Below are 22,535 nucleotides of genomic sequence, written 5' to 3'. Positions count from 1 at the left end.
CGAACCCGGAGCCTGGAGTGCAAGGCGACGGTGATAACCACAAAGCCACCGTGCTGCCACATGATTATCTTATATATTTAAAAGGACTAGAAATAAACAGAAAATGGCTAAGGCTTGTTAAAAACATACTGTTTCTCACATCAATCATATACACTCTTTGATAAATTATAGAAGATCATTAGAAAAAACAGTTACTGCTTTGTGTTTCTGCCCTTCATTCAAAGACAAGAATTATGCAGTACATGGAACTAAACCAAATGGTTCGGCTGCATTTCCATATGTTACATATGCAATTATTACAAAGTGATGCATCTCAGAGACTAAATGAGGAAATGTCCTGTGTAATAAACTCATTAGCACAAACAGAAATGGAGTCTGTGCTATGTCTGCTAATTGCAGTCAATTTAAAATGTATTTTATGCTGGTTAGTTCATTTATCTGTCTTTTCTTCTTTTTAAAATGTTGATGACTGACAAAGTGTACTGTATAGGTCATTTTATGAATATAATTTTAAGGTGTCGTGATTCTTTTTTGTTACAGTAACAAGTAAAAGTATTTGCCCCCTTGCTGATTTTTTTTTTTTTTTTGCATATTTGTCATATTTAAATGATTAATAATTGCTTGTGCCACCTTTGCAACAACTGCATAGCAACCCCAGACTATCACACTACCACCACCATTGCTGTTCCAAGTTTTCTCCAATCGCTGAAGGCCCAAAGCCTTAGCAATGGCTCGGTAACCCTATACAGACTTATACATGTCAATTACTTTGTTTCTCATCTGTTCTTGAATTTCTTTAGATCGTCTTGCGTTTTTTTTTGTATTATTTTTTATTAGATCTTCTAGCGTGCTTGACTTTGTCAGACAGGTTCTACTTAAGCGATTTCTTGATTCAACAGGTCTGGCAGTAATCAGGCCTGGGTGTGGCAAGTGAAATTTAACTCAGCTTTCCACATATTACAGTTCATTCATCATTTAACATGAGGGGGCAATTACTTTTCACATAGGGCAAGGCAGGTTTGAACAGCTTTGCTCCCTTATCAAATGGGTATAAAAACTGCATTATATTAAAACTTGTTTGATGATCTCAATCATTTAAGTGCGACATATATACCAAAAAAAAAAAAAACAGGAAGAGGGTAAATACTTTTTCACTGCACTGTATATCAGTCACTATTGGTTTAGTTTCTGTCTGGTGTGTGTGTATACATACATGGCCATGCAGATCAGTATTCAGAAGCATAAGAGCACATGTCAGTGTATGGGCTCCATCTGCAAAAAAAAAAAAAAAAAAAAAAGATCACATGAAAATATATTTTTATATTTAAATATGTTTTTGATATACACTACAGACATTTTGGATGGAGATCAAATTAAAAGCTTTTTATTTCAGCTTTCATTTCATCCAGACATGTTAATCAACTTATAAGCTTATACCTTTTGTTTCAACCCATCCATTCTAGTGATCAAAAATATTGGAACATGCGCCTGGCAGGTGTTCTTGTTGCCCACGTGTCCTGAGATTATTTATTTAAATGATTAACAGCTCTGAATGTCTAACGTCTAATGCTTTTTTGAGCTGCTACAATAGACAAACCCTAATGAAGACCAGAGAGCTGTCTATGGGAGAAAATCAAACCATTTTGAAGTCACGGGTAATCGATCAGTGACACTGCACAAAAATTGAGCAAAGCCAATGGAACAACCTGGAAAGTCTCTCTGGAAAAAGAAAGAAACCACTGGGGTACTGACAACCAGACATGCAACAAACCGGCCAAGGAAACTTAGCAGTTGATGAAAGAAACATTGTGAGTTCTGTGAAGGAAAAAAAAAAAAACAGTCAGTGACAGCAACAACCTCCACATGGCAGCAGTGAAGGTACCATAATCAACCATTCAAAGAAACCTGAGAGAGCAGAAATATCAAAGCTACACCACAAACTGTAAACCACTCATCAGCAGGAGGAATCTGAAGGCCAGATTGGAACTCTGGAATGAGCCACAAAAGGTCTGGAACCAAGATAACCCTGCCAAAGTAATGAAAAAGCCAAAGTGTGAACAAGGAAAGGATCTGCTCATGATCCAAAAAACATACAAGCTTGTCAGTCAAGTGATGATTTGGTCTTGCATGGCGGCTCCTAGTACAATCTCACCAATCTGTACTGACGATGTAACTCATAGTGGGAGCAGCAGAACGAATTCAGAAGGCTGCAGAAACTTTCCATCTGCCAATTTACAGAGAAATGCAACCAATCTAAGTACACTTCATCATGTAGCAAGACAATGATCCAAACACAGACAAGGACTTTATCAGGTGAAGAGTGTGATCACCAATCACCACCAAACACCCAAGGGGTCACTACATTGATGCAGTTATAACAAGCAAGGAATAATCTACGTTATACATATCTATTCCAACACTGTACTTACCTGATGATTGGGTGGTCTGCCACTGAAGGTATCAAGTTTCAAGTTGTTTCTCAGTAGTTTCTACCCATGGGCTCCTGCTCTGCGTTTTAGTGTTTTCTTTTCCCTGTAGACCTGATTTAACTAATTAGCTAATTATCAGCCTTTACTGAATTGAAGTTGAGTGCGGTAGAGCAGGGAAAACACTAAGCAGTGCATGGCAGGGGGTCGTCCAGGACCAAGGCTGGAAACCACAGGTTTAACTTATCCTGATGTAAACATTAGGAAATGAAAGCTGAAAACCTGATATACTGCCTCATATTGATCTTTTCATGTTAAGTATGCCAAGAGAATTGGTTCTTTTGCACACTTTTTGCACAAGCACAATTTCAAGGGTTGAAACTGAAGACCAGGACAGAAACAAATAAAAACAATGTTATTTTAGTAATTGAAAATGATGACAAAAAAACTTACTCACTCATCGTCTATACCAATTTATCCTGTATACAGGGTCATGGGGGCCTTGAGCCTATCCCAGGAGACTAAGGGCACAAGGTGAGGTACACCCTGGACAAGGGCAATTTGGGAACTCCAGTTAGCCTAATCTACATGTCTTTGGACTGTGGGAGAAAACCGGAGTACCCAGAGAAAACCCACCGAGTACAGGGTGAACATGCAAACTCCATTCACACAGACCCGAGGCGGGAATCAAACCCTTGACTCTGGAGGTGCAAGGTGATAATGCTAACCATTGCACCATTGGCTGCTGGGAATATATTCTGTTATTTTACTTCACAGTCAGCATTGTGTCAAGGGTGTGGGATTATGTCAGAATTTAAAAGAAATGTGCATGCATATGCCAGCTCACATACGCCAAACATCATCACATCCCACCTTGGCATGACAGAAGTTTACCTACATAGTGTTAGACAAGAACTGCAGCCATTAAGATCAATAAGAGTGAGAGTAAGATCAAACAAAAGGTAAACAAAACATGCATATAAATATAAATGATAGTCAATAGCCATGATCAATGTATGTAGCGATACGTGCCTTCAGAGGTGAGGGCTTCTGGGTTACAGTGACAGAAGCGTTTGGAAAAGTGCACTAGGACTCGTTCTCGCTCCTGCGTCTCTCCCATTAGAGGAAATGCCTTCAGGAAGTTCCTGTACCGTGAGGAGAAACAGCAAGAGAGAGTTAGAGGTTATGAATAAGGGGGTTTCAGCATAAAGAGTCAAAAGTCTAGCGGTATGGTCTTGGTATTTCCCAATTTGTGAATATACATACACACCCATTATACAGTACTGTGCAAAGTCTTTTGCCACCCATCATTTCTTTATATCAGATTAAATTACACTGTTGCTGTTTTTCTTTTCGGGCTGCTTGTTCCCGTCAAGGAATCACAACGGCAGACCATCCAATCCACACACAACTTGGCACGGGTTTTACGCCGGATGGTCTTCCTGACTCAAACCTCCCATTTTATTCGGGCTTCTGACTGGCACTACATTTAGTGGGAAGTGACTGGAAATTGAACCCAGGCTTTCTGCATGGCAGGCAGGAAACCTACCACTTAGGCACCAATGCCCAGAAACTTAAATAAAAAGATGTATGTTTTACTGCGACAGGCTGCAAAGTGCCTAAAGATACAATTTAAAAATGGGTTGTTCATGTAACAACCTCAGCAGCGACCTCATTTCACCTCTCGTCTGTTCCAATCACTCAGCATTCAGCATCACCAGTACACTGCACCGGTTTCTCACTGGTTCATGCCTTAAGTAAGATGGCATTTTATGATGTTTGATTGATCACCGTGTGGCTTAACAAACAAAAAGCATTCCTCTAAAACTGCTCAGGTACAAGCACTGGACTGAAAATGAGGGCCAAAAACCTGATAAAAATGCAAGACCAAAAAGTCATTCAGGAAGCCTGGAGAACTATTCTTTAAAACTACATTATAATAATAAAAAATAGAGTAAGGTCTGGTTCATTGGAAGCTAAATATGAGGAAATGAGACTTTTGCGCAGTACTTTATATATAGACATGGTGAAAATGAAATAATCTTATCATCCTGCCCATACTGTACAGTGTACTATATACGAGGGCTATATAATCTAAAGGCAATAAAATCAACGAAAGCGAAATAGAAAAAGACAAAAAGCCTAAAAATAGAAAGGGTAAAAGCACTACAGCACAGTGTAAGGTGTGGTCACCTAAACCAAATGAGTTTTATAATTGGATTTAAAAAAATGAAGACTATCCCTCACATGGACAGGTAGGTTATTTAATACCATTAGCGCTCCATAAAAAGGGATCGCCGCCAGCTGTTCGTACTTTTTCATTTCAGGAGGCAAAGCTGGTCCAGATTACTGGGATCACAGATATCACACACTCTGATACAAGAATATATAGTGAAGATATGTAGGAATATGTCCATGCAAGAAGCAATTATATGAAATATTTACATTTATAGCATCCTTATCCATTACATTTTTTTTTATCTCATTATACATCTGAGCAGTTGAGGGTTAAGGGGCCTCGCTCAAGGGCCCACCCGTGGAAACTTGGTGGTGCTGGGGTTTGAAACTTTTACTCAGTAGTCTAACACCTTAACCACCAAACTACTCCTAACATGAGCTATCGTGAGCTAATATGAGCTAATACGAGCTAGCAGCAGAAATTCTATCGTTTTCATAGTCGGAGAGCCAGGATAGCTGTGGGCTTAAGAGAATGCTGAGCTCAAATATTCCATTTGGGAAGCCTGTTTGTACCATGACTAAGACACCAGTGTCAGACAGGCATGTGACACCAGGGCCAAGTTCCCCCACAACTATGCCTTAAATTAAAAAAGAAGAAGCAGAGAGGCCTTTCATCTAACTAAAGATTTCAGCAACTGAGAAGTTATCACCGTCAAATGTCTAGATCTTTTGTTTAATCTGTAAAATTGAAAAATGTCTAAGATCACGGAGATTCTTTCTAAAGCACAGCTGCAGATTTTTGTGTGGCTGAATGACATTGACAACGACATAGCCTCCAACAAAATAAAAGAGGCTGTCACACTTGATGCACAATATAGTCTACTCTTTAATGATATTTTAAAAAACACAGTTAAAGGCAATTGAGCATCAACAACATACAGTCATCTAGTGTATAATACAGATCACACTAGCAAAAAAAACAACGATCCCAGGACCCTAATGTGTACATGCCTTACGTAGCATGGTTTTATGTCCTGATTCTACTTTTTTCGCTACAATTCTAAACAAAATTAGCAAATAATTTGCTCCTAAAAAAAAAAAAACTGTGCTGCCTTCCAATGTTCATAGTTTAGAGTGTATAGTTTTTCTTTTACTCAGTCTGTGTCTGGGAACAAGCATTGCCCACACATTTTTGATATACGAACATTATCCACAGCATTATCCTCTTTTCTTCCTCCAGACTTTGCAATCTATATTACAATAGGAACAGTTCTGTAGACACACCGTCTGCACTTAGGCTTTATGCAGGAATAGATTAGATTTAATTAAGATTATCTGCTATAAAAGAATCTTTCGATTTTAGTTATTTTAAACTAGCCCAATCTGGCAACCCTGTCATTAACTCTTTGTCTAGTCTTCCTGCCTTCAGCATGGGGAATTGCAAATATTGCCTGAATAGACCTTCATTAACATTTGTTGTAGTTCCCATTATGACCAACAGGTGCACTAACAGTCCTAATTGGGGCAGGGAGCATGCTGCCCCGCGATCGCTCAACATTTAGCGGTTAGTTGTTTCTATAGACAAGTTTGCACTGTTCAAACCACCAGCACAGCTCCATGAAACCAGAACCTTACCTTAGCGCCCTGTCTAAGGACAACCCTGTAAAGTCGAAGAAGCTCAGATACTCTGACGCCACCATCTGGCTGAAGTCATTGCTGCAAAAGAAAGTGAGATCATTTTCAACGTTGTCCGCATTTAAGTCAAGCAGTGAGTAGTCAGCCACTCTCGCATTCACACACACACACACACACACACACACACACTCACTTTTTTCCCAGGTGTCGTGCCACATCACAGCGTTTGAAGCCCTCCAGGTAGAACAGCCGCTTAGCCAGTCGCTTGGCCGCCTCTGCGTCGGCACTGCAACCGTTGGCAAGGGTATCTGTGCTGCCCCTCTCCAAGGTCTCCAGGCTGCCCAGTTCAGAGTCTGAGTCGCATAGGCCATCTGTGAGATTGGCATCACTACAGCAACAAAAATGGTCACATTAGACTTCTCCCCGTGTATACATCACAGCCGGGTTAATACAATTACCAACGAAAGAGAAGGTTAATAGACATTTCAGGCCATAACCATCATTTAGAAGTGATACAGAGCCAGGGAAATCTACATCCAGACTCATCTAGTCTGTTTCTTTCACTCATTAGGGAGATGGTACTAGAGATCAAACCGAAATAATGAAGCTCTGGATGACTGCCACTACATGTACAGTGCTCTGTTCTTAATCTAAAATGATGACTTTCAGTCCAGTGGAGTGGTACTCTGAAGCTACCATGACTCCCATGTGGTGACAGACAGCTTTTAATAATGAATACAATTTCTTATCAAGGTAATACAATATAGATTGAAAAAAGAGTTTTAGCTGTGCGTGCAACAATTTACAAATTAGTCAACTGATGCATAAACTTGCTGCATAGCGCACTTTTATCATGCCAATGTGGAAAAAAAGAAAAAAAAGGGATTTTATTAAAAAATGCAACAGACCGCGCACTCTATAACGACTATGCCATTCTTCTATGCAGAGGACCTAAGTGCACACTCATACACCACATGCTTAATGGTCAGCGTTGTCACCTTTATTGTGTTTGTGCTTTTCTGCATAAATTACAGTCGGTATTATGTGAGGTTGAGATTTTTTATTTATTTTTTGCATAATACAATTGCCGCAATCACATTAGAACCAAACCTAATAAGAAGACAGAGTAATCTGTTGGTGGCCATGGTGCCAGCGGATGTTCTGTGTGTCTGTGTGTGTGAGAGAGAGAGAGAGAGAGAAAGAGAGAGAAAGAGAGAGAATATGTTTCTCTTAAGCAAATGCCCTCTGCTGCAAATTTACCCACAATCCTCTACCAAAACTCCACTGAAATATTAAACGCTCCACTGGAATTAAGCTGAGGTGTATAAAAACGGACTTAATTTGATTTAGCGCCAATGAAAATAACTTAGTTAAGCTTAACTGCACTGAGTCCAATGTTACAAAAACTATGTTACACAATCTTGCATTGTGCCAAGCATCAGAGATCAGAGATATGACTTAAACCAAACGTAGGCACTTCCTAGCCAACACTTGAACAATCTGAATGTTGCTTTTCTTTGAGCTTCTGATTATCTGAACATTTAATCCATCACAGTTCTGATAATATTTAACATTTGCAAATGTTCCTACAATATTGATTTACCCATGCAGTTATCAAAATGTTAAACATTTCCATAACATTATCTCTCTAGCATTGCAGCACAGGGACCTGTTAAATACATTACTGAACATCTGACAACATTCCATGTCAGCCAAGAACAGCCTGGGCTCAGCAGTTTGCACAAGAGGAAGACGGAAGTCCTCTGAGTAAGATGAAAGTCTCACTGTACCTATGATGAATATTTCAAACGCCACAAGATTTCCTTTTCCAGCCTCGCTTTATCTCTATCATCTGAAGCATGTGTGCGATTACCAAGGACAAGATTTATTATATAATGTTTTAGTATAAGTACTCATATTATTACTATAATGTATTCATAAGGCATCAAGGATTTTAATTGTTAAATTAAATTAATTGTTAAATATATATTGAATATAATTCGGTTTTTATATTGCTATATATATATTTTATATAATTGTTATATATTGCATATATTATACTGTTATAACCTTTTTTTTCTATTATAATAATGTATTTGTCTTACCTATGTAACGATTTTACATAAAACGGCATTGTAGTTTCTGGATTACAACACTTATAATTTTTGTAATAACATTTAAAGTGTCTTTTGTTACACAAAGCTCATAAACCTTTTAAGCTTAAATATTAAATTATAACATTGCATGTCCATAATCTATTCTCATTATTAATTTGCATATTGTTCAATTGAGTACATTATAATTTCTCCTTACTCTTTCTTAGGTGTCTTTATTAGCACCTGATAATTATTACCTTAATCAATCAATACCTTTATACAGAATTTAGCTTGGCAAACAGTCCTCATATGAAGATTGTACAGTACAAGGATATACGTATAGACAATGTAGTTGGGAGAAGAGTCATGTCTTCACATGATCAGTCTCAGGTCTTAAGAGGTTAAGCTCAGAAACACTAACATATGTTTGTTGTGTGTAAACTCTAGGTGGCTTATTTGCTACTTAATGCCAATAGATACCTACCGAATAAATAGCCAAGTAGTGTGCAATGTAACGTGGTATAAATCAGATATCTTAGGTAGATAACGTGCTTGTTTTGTTCCAGTATTCCTGAAGGACAGTGTAACAGAATTCATGTTTGGTTGATCATATCCTCTTCCTGCGACGTAAAGCGCCGGAAAACTGAATCACTCCAAAGGTCATTAAGGAAAAACTTAGCTCGGGGGCCAAAGTGTTGTAAAACAAATAAAGGTATAAGACACAGTTCCATATGGTATAAAAACAGCTTATGTTATTAAAACAGCTGATTTAATTGCCACTATAATAACTCTAGTGTACAGTACAAAACAATATGGGCACATGTTTTACAACTATTTCTTTTTTTTTTTCTTTTTTCTTTTACAACTATTAACTTTTTTTTAATTTTTAAATTTAACTGGATCAACACAGGCCATAGAAATTAATTTTAATTGGCAATTCACAATAGTGCTAGAATTAATGCTCAAAAGAAAATATTATGATAATAAATACAAATGCGATCCATGAGGCAAAAGCATGGTGTTGACTGATGATCATGTGTTGTAATTTCCACCATGGCCTTGACCAAGATAAAGAATGAATGAATTCATTCATTCATTCAAAGTATAACCTTGATTTATTCACAGTTTTAACATTGTCTTACAGAAGGTAAAGGGAAAATGTGACAGCTACCAGCATAGCTAACAATGGGAGCAGTGGTGGCTCAAATGGGACAGTGGTTGCTAAAATGGCTAAAGCTGTGGGTTACTGGATTACTGATTAGAATGTCGGGGGCTCCAGTTCCAGCACCACCAAGTTGCCACTGTTGAGCCCTTGACCAAGGCCTTTAACCCTATCTGCCCCAGGGGTGCTGTATCCTGGCTGACCCTGCACTCTGACCCCAGCTTCCTAACTGGAATATGCGGAAAAAAATAATGACTGTGCTGTAAGGTACATGAGACAAATAATTGAATCTTATCTTAACAGGTCTGATATAAATGAACGAATTAGTAGTTTGTGTTATTCGATTAAAAGTGTACATGAGCATAAATTTACTTTCATTCACAAAGACCTGTTATTAATTAAATATTTAAATAGCTTTAAATATGATAATACTTCTTTTCATGACTATTAGCTTGTTGGTTTGTATACAGCTAGTTAGATGTTGTTGGTTTGTAATGTATGTTATTTAATCTATCTATCTATCTATCTATCTATCTATCTATCTATCTATCTATCTATTTATCTATATGTGTGTATAGTTATGGTTATAGTTATGGTTTGGGACATTACTTTGTCTGGACCGGTTTCATCATGAATTACAATCATTCTGACTTAATATATATATTTATACTATATTATAAACGTATAAATATACATTCAAATATTACAAATATTTGTATATAGTTTCATGATAATGAAGCCGATCATACACTCTACACTACATTACACAATCCAGAGAATGTCCATAACCAAACACTTTCAATAAAAATTAATAGAAATCTGAGAAGAAATATGACTGAACAGTAACAGTAATGGTAGAATGAAATGTTTTTAAGGCCACGGGCAATTACAGGATTTTCGAATCTTTCAGACATCACACTTATGTCAAAATTTGCCTGGAGTTGCACATTAAAACATGAGTCTGCTTGTCCATGACTCAGAAGACAGAACTGCCCTACTGGCTTGCATGGTGCGTGCTAAACCCCCCCAAAGGCTGAGTCAGGTTGAAGGTGTGGAGCTTGGCATGTCCTCTTCTATTAAAAAAACATAAAATCACTGTTTAAATGTGGCAGGAGGAATGCCGTATAACTTAAAAACACAGACTTGTATTTCAACAGCTTCGGTTCCTCCCTATTAATAAACACACAGAGGAATACGTAATCTGTAACGTCATTTAGGGACAAAAAAACATTTGCATAAAAAAAATATTTTAGGTTCAGAGAGAAGAAAAGGGCGACAAAGAACCCAACATCCAAACCATTAGTCTGTTACAGTTTCTAAAGCAGACGGCTGCTATTTTACCTTCACATGACATATATCAGCATACGTACATTGAAAAAGGCAGACCTTCAGAAAACCTTCTAAAATCTTAAGGTGAGCTCGTTCTATTTACATTCCCTTCCTTACCTGCCATCACAGCTATTAACACTTAATTAACACTACGTTTATTTCCTGCAACGTGCAAATCCTACAGTCGGTGAAAGGCATTTGCCTGAAACATGCCATTGTAAATTTTTCCGTAATTCTGATTTATTACTGAATACATTGCGGTTCACTTGGTGGTGTGATGCAGCGTGACATGAAGCGACGTTACCAGTAGCACCTAGAACTTGTGCAAATTTTCCAATTACAACACATCTTGACAAGTTAAACTACTCTTATACCACAGCAATTTGCCTATGATTACAATCAATTGGATCAATTTAAAGTTTTGGACTGCCTATAAAAATATCCTTTAATGATTAAAAAAAACCTTTGTCCTGAAGACTTTCCTGTGGTGGAAAACATACAGCCATTTATAAGCTGACAACCAAAACTCCTTTTGTAAATGTTGAATAAACATCTCTTACCGAAAACTCCACCATAACAACAATTTGAGGTTTTTCCTATTTATTCCATTAATTATACGGCTAGGAATATTTGAAATGTCCACCATGTGAATCCTGGTCAATGAATTATTACTCCAAAACCTATATTCTAAATGAATAAAAAAAATTATGAACATTATGGAAAATTCTAAATATGCGTAACACTAAATAACTGTTACTGTTACTGTGCAGTATTGGTTTAAACTCTACAGCCTCTGGGTTACTTATAGGAAGGTTGGTGGTTCAAACCCTTACACTGCCGAACTGCGACCCTATCTGCTCCTGGGGCACTGCATCCTGGCTGACCCTGCTCTCTGACCCCAACTTCCTAACTTTAAATTAAAAAAATATTTACTGTGCTGTACAGCACATATGGAAAAAAACTAAATTGTAATTTCTGGACCAGACTGTTGCTGTATAATTACATAGTATAGATAGTTATTTTCATGCACAGTGGGTGCATCCTCTGCCTTTGCCTTTAGCCAGTTTCAAACCACATGACTGCTGTTCTATAACTTATGCTTTTCAGACTGTGCTTCTCAAACTATGAGAGGCGATGATGATGTAATGTTTTTAAAAAAAATCCCAGCATCAATGCTCCACCTGATAGCCCTCAAGATCTCAAGGTTTCTTCCTATTACCATCTCAGGGAGTTTTTCTTGCCACTGTCACCCTCGGCTTGCTCACCAGGGACTATCTGACCATTCTGATTCATGCACACTCACATTCCACACAAACCTCAAATTCTTTTGATTGTGTAAAGCTGCTTTGCGACAATGATAATTGTTAAATAAAATAAAATAAAATTTAATTGAATTAAATAGCCTTGTGCCAGTGACATACACATTACCAGTTCAGCATCAACGATGAGCAAGGAACAGCTACCAAATAATATGTTTGCTAGGATAACTTATTAAAAAGGCTGATGAAGGTAGACAAAATATATGTGTATCTAATAAATGTATTCTGAAGACGATATTAGGGATTAATATGAGTTTGGTGGCTTTGTAGTTTGCACTGACGCATCACACCTTCAGAGTTGGGGGTTTAAATATTGCCTGTATGGAAAAAGGTATATCTACAGTACAGTACATAACAGAATATAACTTATCAGTATTTAACTCAACTCTACTATATATATATATATATATATATATATATATATAAGTATATCTATAGTACATAACAGTATATAACTTTACAGCAGATAACTTAAATCTACAGTACATAATAGTGTATACACTGTACACATATATACTGTATATACTGTATATGTATATATATACTGTATATGTATATATATACAATATATATATATATATAATTGTATATACACAGTATATAACTCTACATATACTGTAACTCTACAGTCCTTAAAAGTATATAACTTTAAAGTATATAATTCAACTCTAAAATTTTCTTTCGGATCAATAAAATATCTATCTATCTATCTATCTATCTATCTATCTATCTAACTATCTATCTAACTGGGTGTGTAAGAGTGTGTCTGTGCCCTGTGATGGCTTGACACCCATAAACTCCCTGAACTCCATCCATCATGGATAAATAGTAAGAAAAGTGAATGAATGCATGCATGAATGAGTGAATAAATGAATGAGTGAATAAATGAATGAGTGATTGGATAAATGAATGAACATTAGGGACAAATAGACAGCTTCATCATCAGTCTAAAGCAGAAGATCTCTGGAACTGTGTGAGGTGAAGCCGGTTGATGATCTACACTTCCAGCAGTAATGTACTCTACATGTCAACATAATCAGACCAATAAAACAGAGATCACGTCAATCAAATCTATTACACTGAATCCTCATACAGAAACCCAGTGTCTTCTTTTACTAGAAACCAAAATAGCTAAGTGGCTTCAATAAACCCCAAAAGTTAAAAATAAATAAATAAATAAATACTACTGAAAACTTTGAACTAGGATTTGTGCCCGTGTTACCGCTCCTACACGGCGACCTAAATCAGACAGGATGTAAAGTTAGTTATGTTACTTACAGGAGCTCGAGCAGAAAGTGGAAATGAACATCATACTCCTCTTTCCACATCGCGTTTCAGCGCAGATCGCACACGAACACGGCCATGTTAAAGCGACTTAAAACGGCATGAAACTGCGCGCAGGCGCGGCGCCGCGCGATCTCCGCTAACAAACCACTGAAAAACGAAAGAAAATCAATCGGAGCAAAGAGCTTGATAGTTCCCTTGGTCGGGTTGAGTCCGAGTCGGACGCGAAAACATTCACTCACATACTACGTACAGCGTAGACCGAGGCTTTTATACGAAGAGATCCAGCGGACAGAAAGTTTTAAGCGCGATGTGCAGCGCAGGATTGATGCGCTCATCCGGATCTGCACAGCGACACAAACCCGGGCTCTCCGCAGTCACCTAAAGGCACGTGTGTTGCCAGATTGGGTAGAAACTTTCCAGTGTGTTGCAAGTCACAAACAGCCGCTTGAACACGTATGGCTTAATTCAGAAGGCTTATACATTTACATCATTATACATCTGAGCAGCTGAGGGGTTAAGGGTTAGGGGCCTCGTTTAAGGGTTTGGACCTGGGACTTTCCGAAACATAGTCCAATACCTCATCGCTGAGCTACCCCCGCACATACAGTAAGACACAGCTAAATATATACATGTTGAATAACATCATCTTATATCATATTGATGCTCTTAATAGCTAATACTTTGTGGGAATTGGTGACTCAGTGTTAGGTCTCTCGTCTGCCATGCGGAAGGCCCAGGTTCGATTCCCTACCAATGCTCAAACCCCAGCCACTGCATGCAGTGCTGGTTCCAGGCCTGGATAAAACTGAAGGGTTGTGTCAGGGAGAGCACCCGGTGTCAAACCTGTGCCAAGGTGTTGTGTGGATCAGATGGTCCACTGTGGTGACCCCTCAACAGTAGCAGCCAAAAGACCTACAACAATAGCTCATTACTGCATAATTAACCAAGCGAGTGCGTTCATTAATTTGTTTCAGGATATTTTATTGGCTACTAGGTGCTATGGTGAGGAAACAGATAAACCAATAGGAATTATGCAGTTGTTCCTTTTTTCCCCTGTCCACTAGACAGCTAGCTAATTTCTGAGCACAGTAATCATGCCTATAGTTGATAATTACAATATAGATCTTACCATTGCAATGGTTTGGTAAGATCATTCATTTACTCACTATTCAATTACCTATCGCATTGACCTTGGGGCATGATACCCCCTGGATGGAGAATCACTCCATCATAGGACACACAAGCATGCAAACACTTGAACACTCGCTCACGGACTATGGGAGAATTTATTGCTTGCTCATCATCTATACTGTTTATCCTGGGTATAAATTTGCAGGGGGCCTGTAGCCTATTCCAGAAGACTAAGGGCACGAAAAGGGGTCCACCTTGGTTGGAGTGCCAATCCATTAAACATATATACACACACATTCACATGTTCATTCACACACTACAGGCAATTTTTGGGAACGCCAATTAATCTGCTCTGCATTTCTTTGAATTGTGGGAGGTGAATGAAATGTTATTTTCCCCTTACTATTAGCATGTTATCTTAATTATCATCAGTGTCATATGGCAACATTAGATTGGATGATGTAATAATGCCTTAAATGATGTAATAGCACAATCCATGCCATCACCGCACTTACTGCTACCTGGCTTTCACCAAATACATAAGAACATCATACTTCTTTAATTTAACTGTAGAAATCATCCAGAGATTTTATTTTGTATAATTCCTTATACCCTAAGGCTGGCATACCCCATGCCTGAAATTAATTCCTGCATTTGCGACTTCAGGCTGAAAGCCAAGGACGCTACCCTGACCCCAAGCTGGATGGGGCCAAGAAAGGTTTAATATTTTACCGACATGTTGAACAAAACCATCTGGATGACATGACTATTTGCTCAAATTTGTCACATTTGCTTTTGTGAATTCATGAACCAACCACATATTCCGTGTCTGACTCAAACCTAATCTAAACAGGTGAAATGTACTCAATCTGGCAACAATAAAGGGAGGAAAGGGGTGTTGTGTGGGCTCAGATGGCTTGCAGGCTTTTAGTGAATGACCTGGAGGGGTTAGCACTTCTGTCGTATTTCCGCCGTTTGAGTGCAGATCTGGCTACATGCCTGGGAGCACCAAGGTCACTTCAGTAGTGTCTTTTATAATTGGGACAAAGAGACTTTACTATATGCATGCTGCACAGAAAATGACTCTCAGTCTTCATTTCTGGAGCAGCATGAAGACTGCAGTGATTATAAAGTCATGAGAGGAGCAGTTTTTTAAAATGAAATCACCCGGAGAAGCTGTAACATGCCCAGCCCAAGCTGCTGGCGCTGCCCATTACTTCTCAAAGCCCAAAGTACAGGTTCTGTCCGTTAGTGCTTAATGTCTGAGTTTCCCTTTAGCTGTGTTTCTTCCATTAAAAAAACAATAAAATCCATCCAGCAGTGAATCATGCAGCAAGAGGAGACACTTTAAATAAGCTCTAAGGCATGGACTCACATAGACACGCGTATGACACACACTGGTGTGACTGACATCAGACATCAGTCTGATGTCTATCAAACTGTGGCACATCACAGCATGTTCTTTTCTCTTGATATTCTTTTTAAATGCCTGGGTGTGTGCATCATCACATGTACACACTGATAGGGTGTGGCAGGGGAGATAAAAAACAAAAACGCAGTGTGTTCTAAAGTTAAATAATAACATTTACAGTTCTGACAGAGATTACTTTACTGTTAAAGGAATAAAACACAACAAGGCTTATTCTTATGATAAAAAACAAACAAAAAAGGAATGCAGCAGTACGGCATGAGCCGTGCCATGACGTGATATGATTTAAAAAAAAAAGTAATGATCATTCATTATGATCATTCAATGATCATTTATTAATAAATGAAACAGTTATATTTATTGTTTTGGCACATCAGCAAAAATTAATTAGTTGCTGTCATCTATGTTATACATTAGCCTCTTTTTTTTATCTTTCTTGAACTTATAAAGACAAAGAAAAAGACAGAGAGAGAGAGAGAGAGAGAGAGAGAGAGAGAGCAAATTACGCTATCCTCAAAAATGTCCCAAGGCATAGTGAGCTGTAATAAATCAATAAAAGATATGGTATGATTAACTTTAGTGAAAACTTAAGTCCCTGATGCAGCAACCTAAAGCAATCCTGAGTGCCAGTACTCACTTTATAGCTTCTATAAAATCAGCAAAGAAATAATGTCAGGAATAATATGGCCAAACCTAAAGGTAATGTTAGGTCATGGGAGCATAACTAGTTTGGAAAAATGACAAATAAATGTCCTTGGAAATGAAAAACCCCTCATGAAAAGATCTTCCTTTTTTCTAGATTCTGTTTTGTTGATGATGATGATGATGATGATGATGATGGTGATGGTGGAGAGCTGTCTAACTAACACAATCCCCATAGGACGCTATCCACAGGACACCCTCCATAGGCCAATGAACGTTTTCTTTTCATCAAACTATTCAGTACCCTGTGGATAAAGTCAGGGTTATTCTGGTAGAGATCACTTTTTTCATCATAGAAAAAGGCTAATGAGTCAGGAGACCATTATGGTAATATTCAGTTTAGATTCCCTTTGCTTTAAATGCATTATCCTGATAGCTGCCATTAACTGATGTTTTCTATTAAAATCCCGGTGATACTGGTGATGCTGAATACTGAGTGGTTGAAACAGATGAGAGGGGAAATTAGTTTGATGCTGAAGTTGTTACATAAACAACCAATTCTTTAAAATTGTCACAGAAAAACATTTGTCCCTATTTCTTTAATTTAATCTCCATCATTTAATTGAATTTAATATGAAGAAATAAAGACTTTTGCACAGTACTGTATCTCTATGATTTTGTTCTAATAGGATTTAGTTTATTGTTCATTATTATTATTATTATTATTATTATTATTGTTATTATATATAAATATAAATTTTTTATAGCCATTTTTGACTTGATAGGACTGATACGACAGCCACTCCACATCACTATCCCACACTATCTCCACATCATCATCATCATCATCATCATCATCATCAAAACAAAATCTAAGACAAAAAATACTGGCTTACAGAACTGTAGTCTCCTTATGTGTTTTTATTAATTTGAGCAACATGTCATGCTTTTAAGTGTTAATACTTACATTATGAAATATTTATAAAATAACGAAGTTGATTACATAATTAGCAACAATCCGTCACCAGTCACCTTTTTCTCTATCTTGAAATTAATTAAATAAAAACTAATTGGCATATGTACAATTATATACATTGGGAACAGTTAAAGTAAGTATACACTGTATAACTGTATATATCTTCAGTCATAACTATACAGTATACAGTATACATTTCCTTATCACTTACTATTAATTTTTATTCCTCATGAACCAAAATGTCTAGATTCTGCTATAAAAAAAAACAGCTCATGAGTCACAGAGCCAGATAGAATACGATGAGCTCCCCCTGCTGAGTCCTTTTTCCAGCTGATCGTTCTCTCTTTCTCTCCCACTATGAAGCTGCTCTCAGAAAATCTATATTGTAAAAAGAGCTGGGAAGACAGATTCCGATTTCTCATTTTTCCTCCAATAACATCCCTGCTTTCAAATGACTGAGAAATAAATCAAACGTTCAATATTCTTCCAGCTATGCTGACCATCATAATTATCATCATCATCATCATCATCATCATCATCATCTTATTAGTTATCATATTCACAGACTTTATTATTTAAAAAATGAGCTGTACTGTAATGGTTCCAGTGTTTTCAGTAGCTTTCATCACCCACCGACATAAAACATGCAGTGTGAGATGCCTGAGTCTGGAGCGCTATTTCACTCTGCAGTGCTGTAATGATGCGTCTGACACAGACGGAATGGAGCTATTATTAGCCTGAGCCAAAACTCAGCACACAGGCTGCAAAGTACTGAAAAACCGAGGAGATTTAACAGCAGGGAACAAAAGGCGGTGACAGCAATCCATTTTCACACACAAAACATGCACGCGTATTTAATTCTATTCAAAATATACAGAACATCTTGTATTTTAAATACAGTTATCAATTTTTGACTCGAGTCTGAATGAGCAGAGTGCACTGCTACAGTAATGAATCACAAAGTCAAATCAAAAAGCTACAATCCTCCCCCTTTGAGACCGGTTTCTTATGTGTCTGACCTTACAAAGTCACCTTTTACTTGGTCTAGACTGGGAATCAGGTCTGATGCGGAATATAAATTAGCTGGCTATTACTTGACCGAAACAAAAGACCAGTATTAGAATCTTGGCAAGTCTCATTTAAAAGATGCTTATTTTATTTTAGTAACAGATTATTGTCTAGTTTTTTCTTTCCCCCTTGGATGCAATTTGCCTTTTGTAGATAGGGGGTGGCTAATAACTATGTATTTTATTAGGTAAATATGAAGTCTGTCTTTAGTAAAATCACAGTGTAAAACTAAGTACCTTGCTGTGATTTTTATAAAGAGCTCTTAATTTTTTATGGAGTTCAGAAATCCTTTAGGCAGCATTCTGCCAAGCCTCTAAGGGAGAAAAAAACTGTCTCACTTCTTAAGTATTAGCTACTGTATGATAATTCACCAAGCAATTATTTCAGACAAAAGGTGAAATTTCAAACCCTGGGTATAGGTATCGCACCTCCAAGGACCAGGTTCAATTCCCACCTCTGGTCATGGAGTGGTGTACATGGAGTTCTCCCCATGCTTGATGGGTTCCCTCTGGGTTTTCCGGTTTCCCCCACACTCCAAAGACATGCATATTAGGCTGATTTGCGTTCACAAATTGCTCCTAGTGTGTGAGTGTGTAGTGTGTGCATGTGTTCCCTGCAATGAATCCAGGGTGTACCCCGCCCCATGCCCTAAGCATCCTGGGACAGGCTCCAGTCCCCCTGCGACCCTGTACACAGGATAATTGGTATAGAAGATACAATGGCAAAAAAAAAGTATGTAAACCTTTTTGAATTTCATGGTTTTCTGCATTAATTTGTCATAAAATGTGGTATAAAAGTCTAAGATATGAACAAAATGTGCCAAAAATAATAGCACAAAAAATCTGATCTTTCATGTCTTTATTGAACAAACTCATTTAACATTTAAAATAGTAGTGAAAAAAGTAAGTGAACCCTCGGAATTAATAACCCACCTTGGCAGCAATAACCCCAACCTGGTGCTTCCTCTAGCTCTGGATAAGACCTGCACATCATTCAAGAGAAGGTTTATCCCATTCTTCCTGGAAGAAATGCTTCATATTATTTCTGTCATACTGTTTGGATGTCACTCTTCAAGTCATTCCACAGCATCTCTATTGAATTGAGGCCTGGGCTCTTCTGTTGTCAACTTGTTCTGGTGTTTTGGGTCATTGTCCTGTTGCATCACCCAACTTCTACAAAGTTTCAGCTGACATACAGACATTCTCACATTTTCTCTGAAGAATTTGTTGATGTGCTTGGGATTTCATCTTCCCCTCCATGACTGCAAGCTGGCCAGGCCCTGATGCAGCAAATCATGATGTTTTCTCCACCATAATTTGCGGTTAGAATGATGTTTTCATGAGGCTAGGCAGTGCCTTTTTTACGTCAGATGTAGTGCTGTGTGTTCTTTCCAAATAGTTTAATCTTAGTTTCATCAGTGCTCAAAACATTTTGCCAATACCACTGTGGAGAGTCGATTTGCTCTTTCGCAAACTTCAGGCGTGCAGCAATGTTCTTTTTTAGTAAGCAGTGGTTTCCTTGGTGGTGTCCTGCCATGGTCACCCTACTTGTTCAATATTTTATGTATTGTAGGCTCATTAATACAGATGTTAGCCCGAGATGTTATCTCTCACTTGGGTTTCTTCGGTTGTTTCTTCCTCATTGATCTTGAGACTTTTGAGACTCAAGTCTTCGCTGTGCTCTTCGGGTTTCTTTTCACTGGGCGGCCACTTTTTTTGGTAGAGAAGTCACAGTCTAAAAGTGTCTTCCTTTCCAGCTTTATGTAAATCAACAATTCTTGATTGTAGATCCCCTTGTTGGCGAGACATGGCTCACATTGGTGTATTCTTCCTTTTTCAGGACAAACTCAAATAGTTTGAGTTGGGTTTTTTTAGACTCCAGGTATGCTACCTGACTTTAATTAGCTTTTTCGAGGTTATAAACTTAAGGATTCACCTCCTTTTTCCACTAGGATTCTGAGGTTTTTATGGTTGTTTTTTATAAAGACATGAAAGATCCGATTTTTTAAAAGGCATATTATATTTGTCAATACTTTGGACTTGAATGAAGATCAGATCGCCCTGTGATGTATGGGCACCCTGTTCAGGGTGTACCCCGCCTTGTGCCCTAAGCCTTCTGGGATAGGCTCCAGGCCACCCGTGAATCTGAATACAGGATAAAGTGGTATAGATGATGAGTGAGTGAGTAAGACTAAAGATCAGATTACATTTTATGACAAATTAATGCACTCATAAAATTCCAAAAGTTCACATACTTTTTCTTGCCTCTGTAAATGAATGAATTAATCTACATGTGCCTATTTCTTTAGGGTCTTTGGGATGTAAAAAAAAAATTAAAGCAATATTAATTATAAGTCAGATAGGTTTTCACCTTTAATATGATAACTTAAATTATACTTACAACTGTCATCAGTGCAGGGATTCTGATTAACCCTAAATAAGGATAAGGATCAGTTGTTTCTGTAGGATTTTCTTAATGTCATTTAGTATTTTATTTATTTAACTATTGTCGTCCTAATAAGCATGTACAGAAACTCCCTGTTGAAAGTTTATTGATCAGGAGAGGGGTACCAAAGAATTAAAAAAATATCAGCTTTACTGTGGAATACAAAAATTAGGTATCACAGTGAGTTTAATAAAAACAGATGAAAAGATAAGATGCAAACTCATCAAGGAGGCTAGCAAGAGCCGTACCGCAGCATTAACGGAGCTGTAGGTACTGTATATCTGGTGACTCCTATCATGCGACCCTAATGGCTTGAGTTCTTTGCAGTTTGCGGCTGTGTGTTAGGAGGGCTAAATGGAACATGTTTCTCATAAAGAAAGGACATCCAACCCCATCTACATTTTGCCAACCATGTGACTTGAATGGCTTGAATACTTGGGCAAAGTAACTACAGGCTGGGTGGTAGAATGGTGTCTAAACACATGATTCCATTGATTTGAAAAAGAACAAAAAAAAAAAAGAAAGAAAAATATGCCCTAAATACTGTACAATGTTCTAATGCTGCTAGGCATCTTGATTGTACAGCTCCTTTCTGTTCAACATCACGAGTATGTGCTTTTTTATAAACCTAAAAGCTAAGCCTTTAGCTACGTTTTCATGTAGGTCATATATATATAAAATCCCCTGCTACACTAATGTATGTATCCCGGTGTTTCATTAACACTTGGATACCATCAAGGTAGAAAGTTTTCTCAGTACGCAAAAACAATGATCAAATTGCCTGCCTCACGTCTGAAATGCTGGCCTCCCAGGAACTCATTTGATGACCCAAACATGTAACAATGGTTTACATGACCATACAAAAAATGTTGCGATAGCTTCTAGCTGTAATGTGCAAGTGTTGCGGTGGGCAATATAAGGTTGGGCATTGTCCAGCAAAAACACAACACCTTTGGTGAAAAAAATCTGGATAATTTCTTCCTGAGAGCGTTCTATTCGCTGAATGTTCATATTAATTCACGGACATACGGCCTTCTTTAAAATGCGTGCACCACTCAAAAGGTTTTCTGCAGCCAAGAGTCTCCTCACCATGCTGTGCTTAAGGTAAATGTAAATGTCATTCGGTTTTACGGCAACATTCACGAGACATTTCATCACCAGTCCCGGTTTGACTTGAACACCCTTCGTATTGTGGCACAAAACCCGAAGCTCTGAATAATTTCATCATCCAGCAGTACAACAACACTAAGCACAATAAAAGAAAGAAAAAAAAAAACAGTGAACTAGTGAGTGGTTTCAGAATAAGAGAAATGTTTTGAAATGGTCTGAGTCAAATTAAAATCATATAAAAAAACATTAAAAAACATTTTTTAAATCAAGTTGAAGTTAAAGTGTGTACATTTATACAAGCT

At 37.7% G+C, this 22,535-nt stretch overlaps 1 protein-coding gene across 2 annotated transcripts in view; it reads right to left on the bottom strand.

Moving 5' to 3' along the window:
• The window catches only part of psd2 (pleckstrin and Sec7 domain containing 2), a 46,309-nt gene that overhangs the window by 9,851 nt on the left and 13,923 nt on the right, over nucleotides 1-22,535 (bottom strand). The window contains exons 1-5 of one of the 2 annotated variants that reach the window (XM_053505826.1): nucleotides 13,424-13,784; nucleotides 6,433-6,627; nucleotides 6,240-6,320; nucleotides 3,459-3,571; nucleotides 1,212-1,272 (exon numbers count right to left, since the gene is read on the bottom strand). In XM_053505826.1, coding sequence (XP_053361801.1) covers nucleotides 1,212-1,272; nucleotides 3,459-3,571; nucleotides 6,240-6,320; nucleotides 6,433-6,627; nucleotides 13,424-13,473 — 500 coding nt within the window. In that variant the 5' untranslated portion in view covers nucleotides 13,474-13,784. Of the gene's footprint in view, nucleotides 1-1,211; nucleotides 1,273-3,458; nucleotides 3,572-6,239; nucleotides 6,321-6,432; nucleotides 6,628-13,423; nucleotides 13,785-22,535 lie in introns of those variants that run through there. The other variant, XM_053505825.1, reaches the window with a different exon arrangement.

This window comes from Clarias gariepinus, chromosome 10 (assembly GCF_024256425.1).
Source record: "Clarias gariepinus isolate MV-2021 ecotype Netherlands chromosome 10, CGAR_prim_01v2, whole genome shotgun sequence".
Taxonomy (NCBI): domain Eukaryota; kingdom Metazoa; phylum Chordata; class Actinopteri; order Siluriformes; family Clariidae; genus Clarias; species Clarias gariepinus.
Note: the sequence above shows the minus strand (reverse complement) of the source record. Positions and strands in the feature narration are given on the sequence as shown.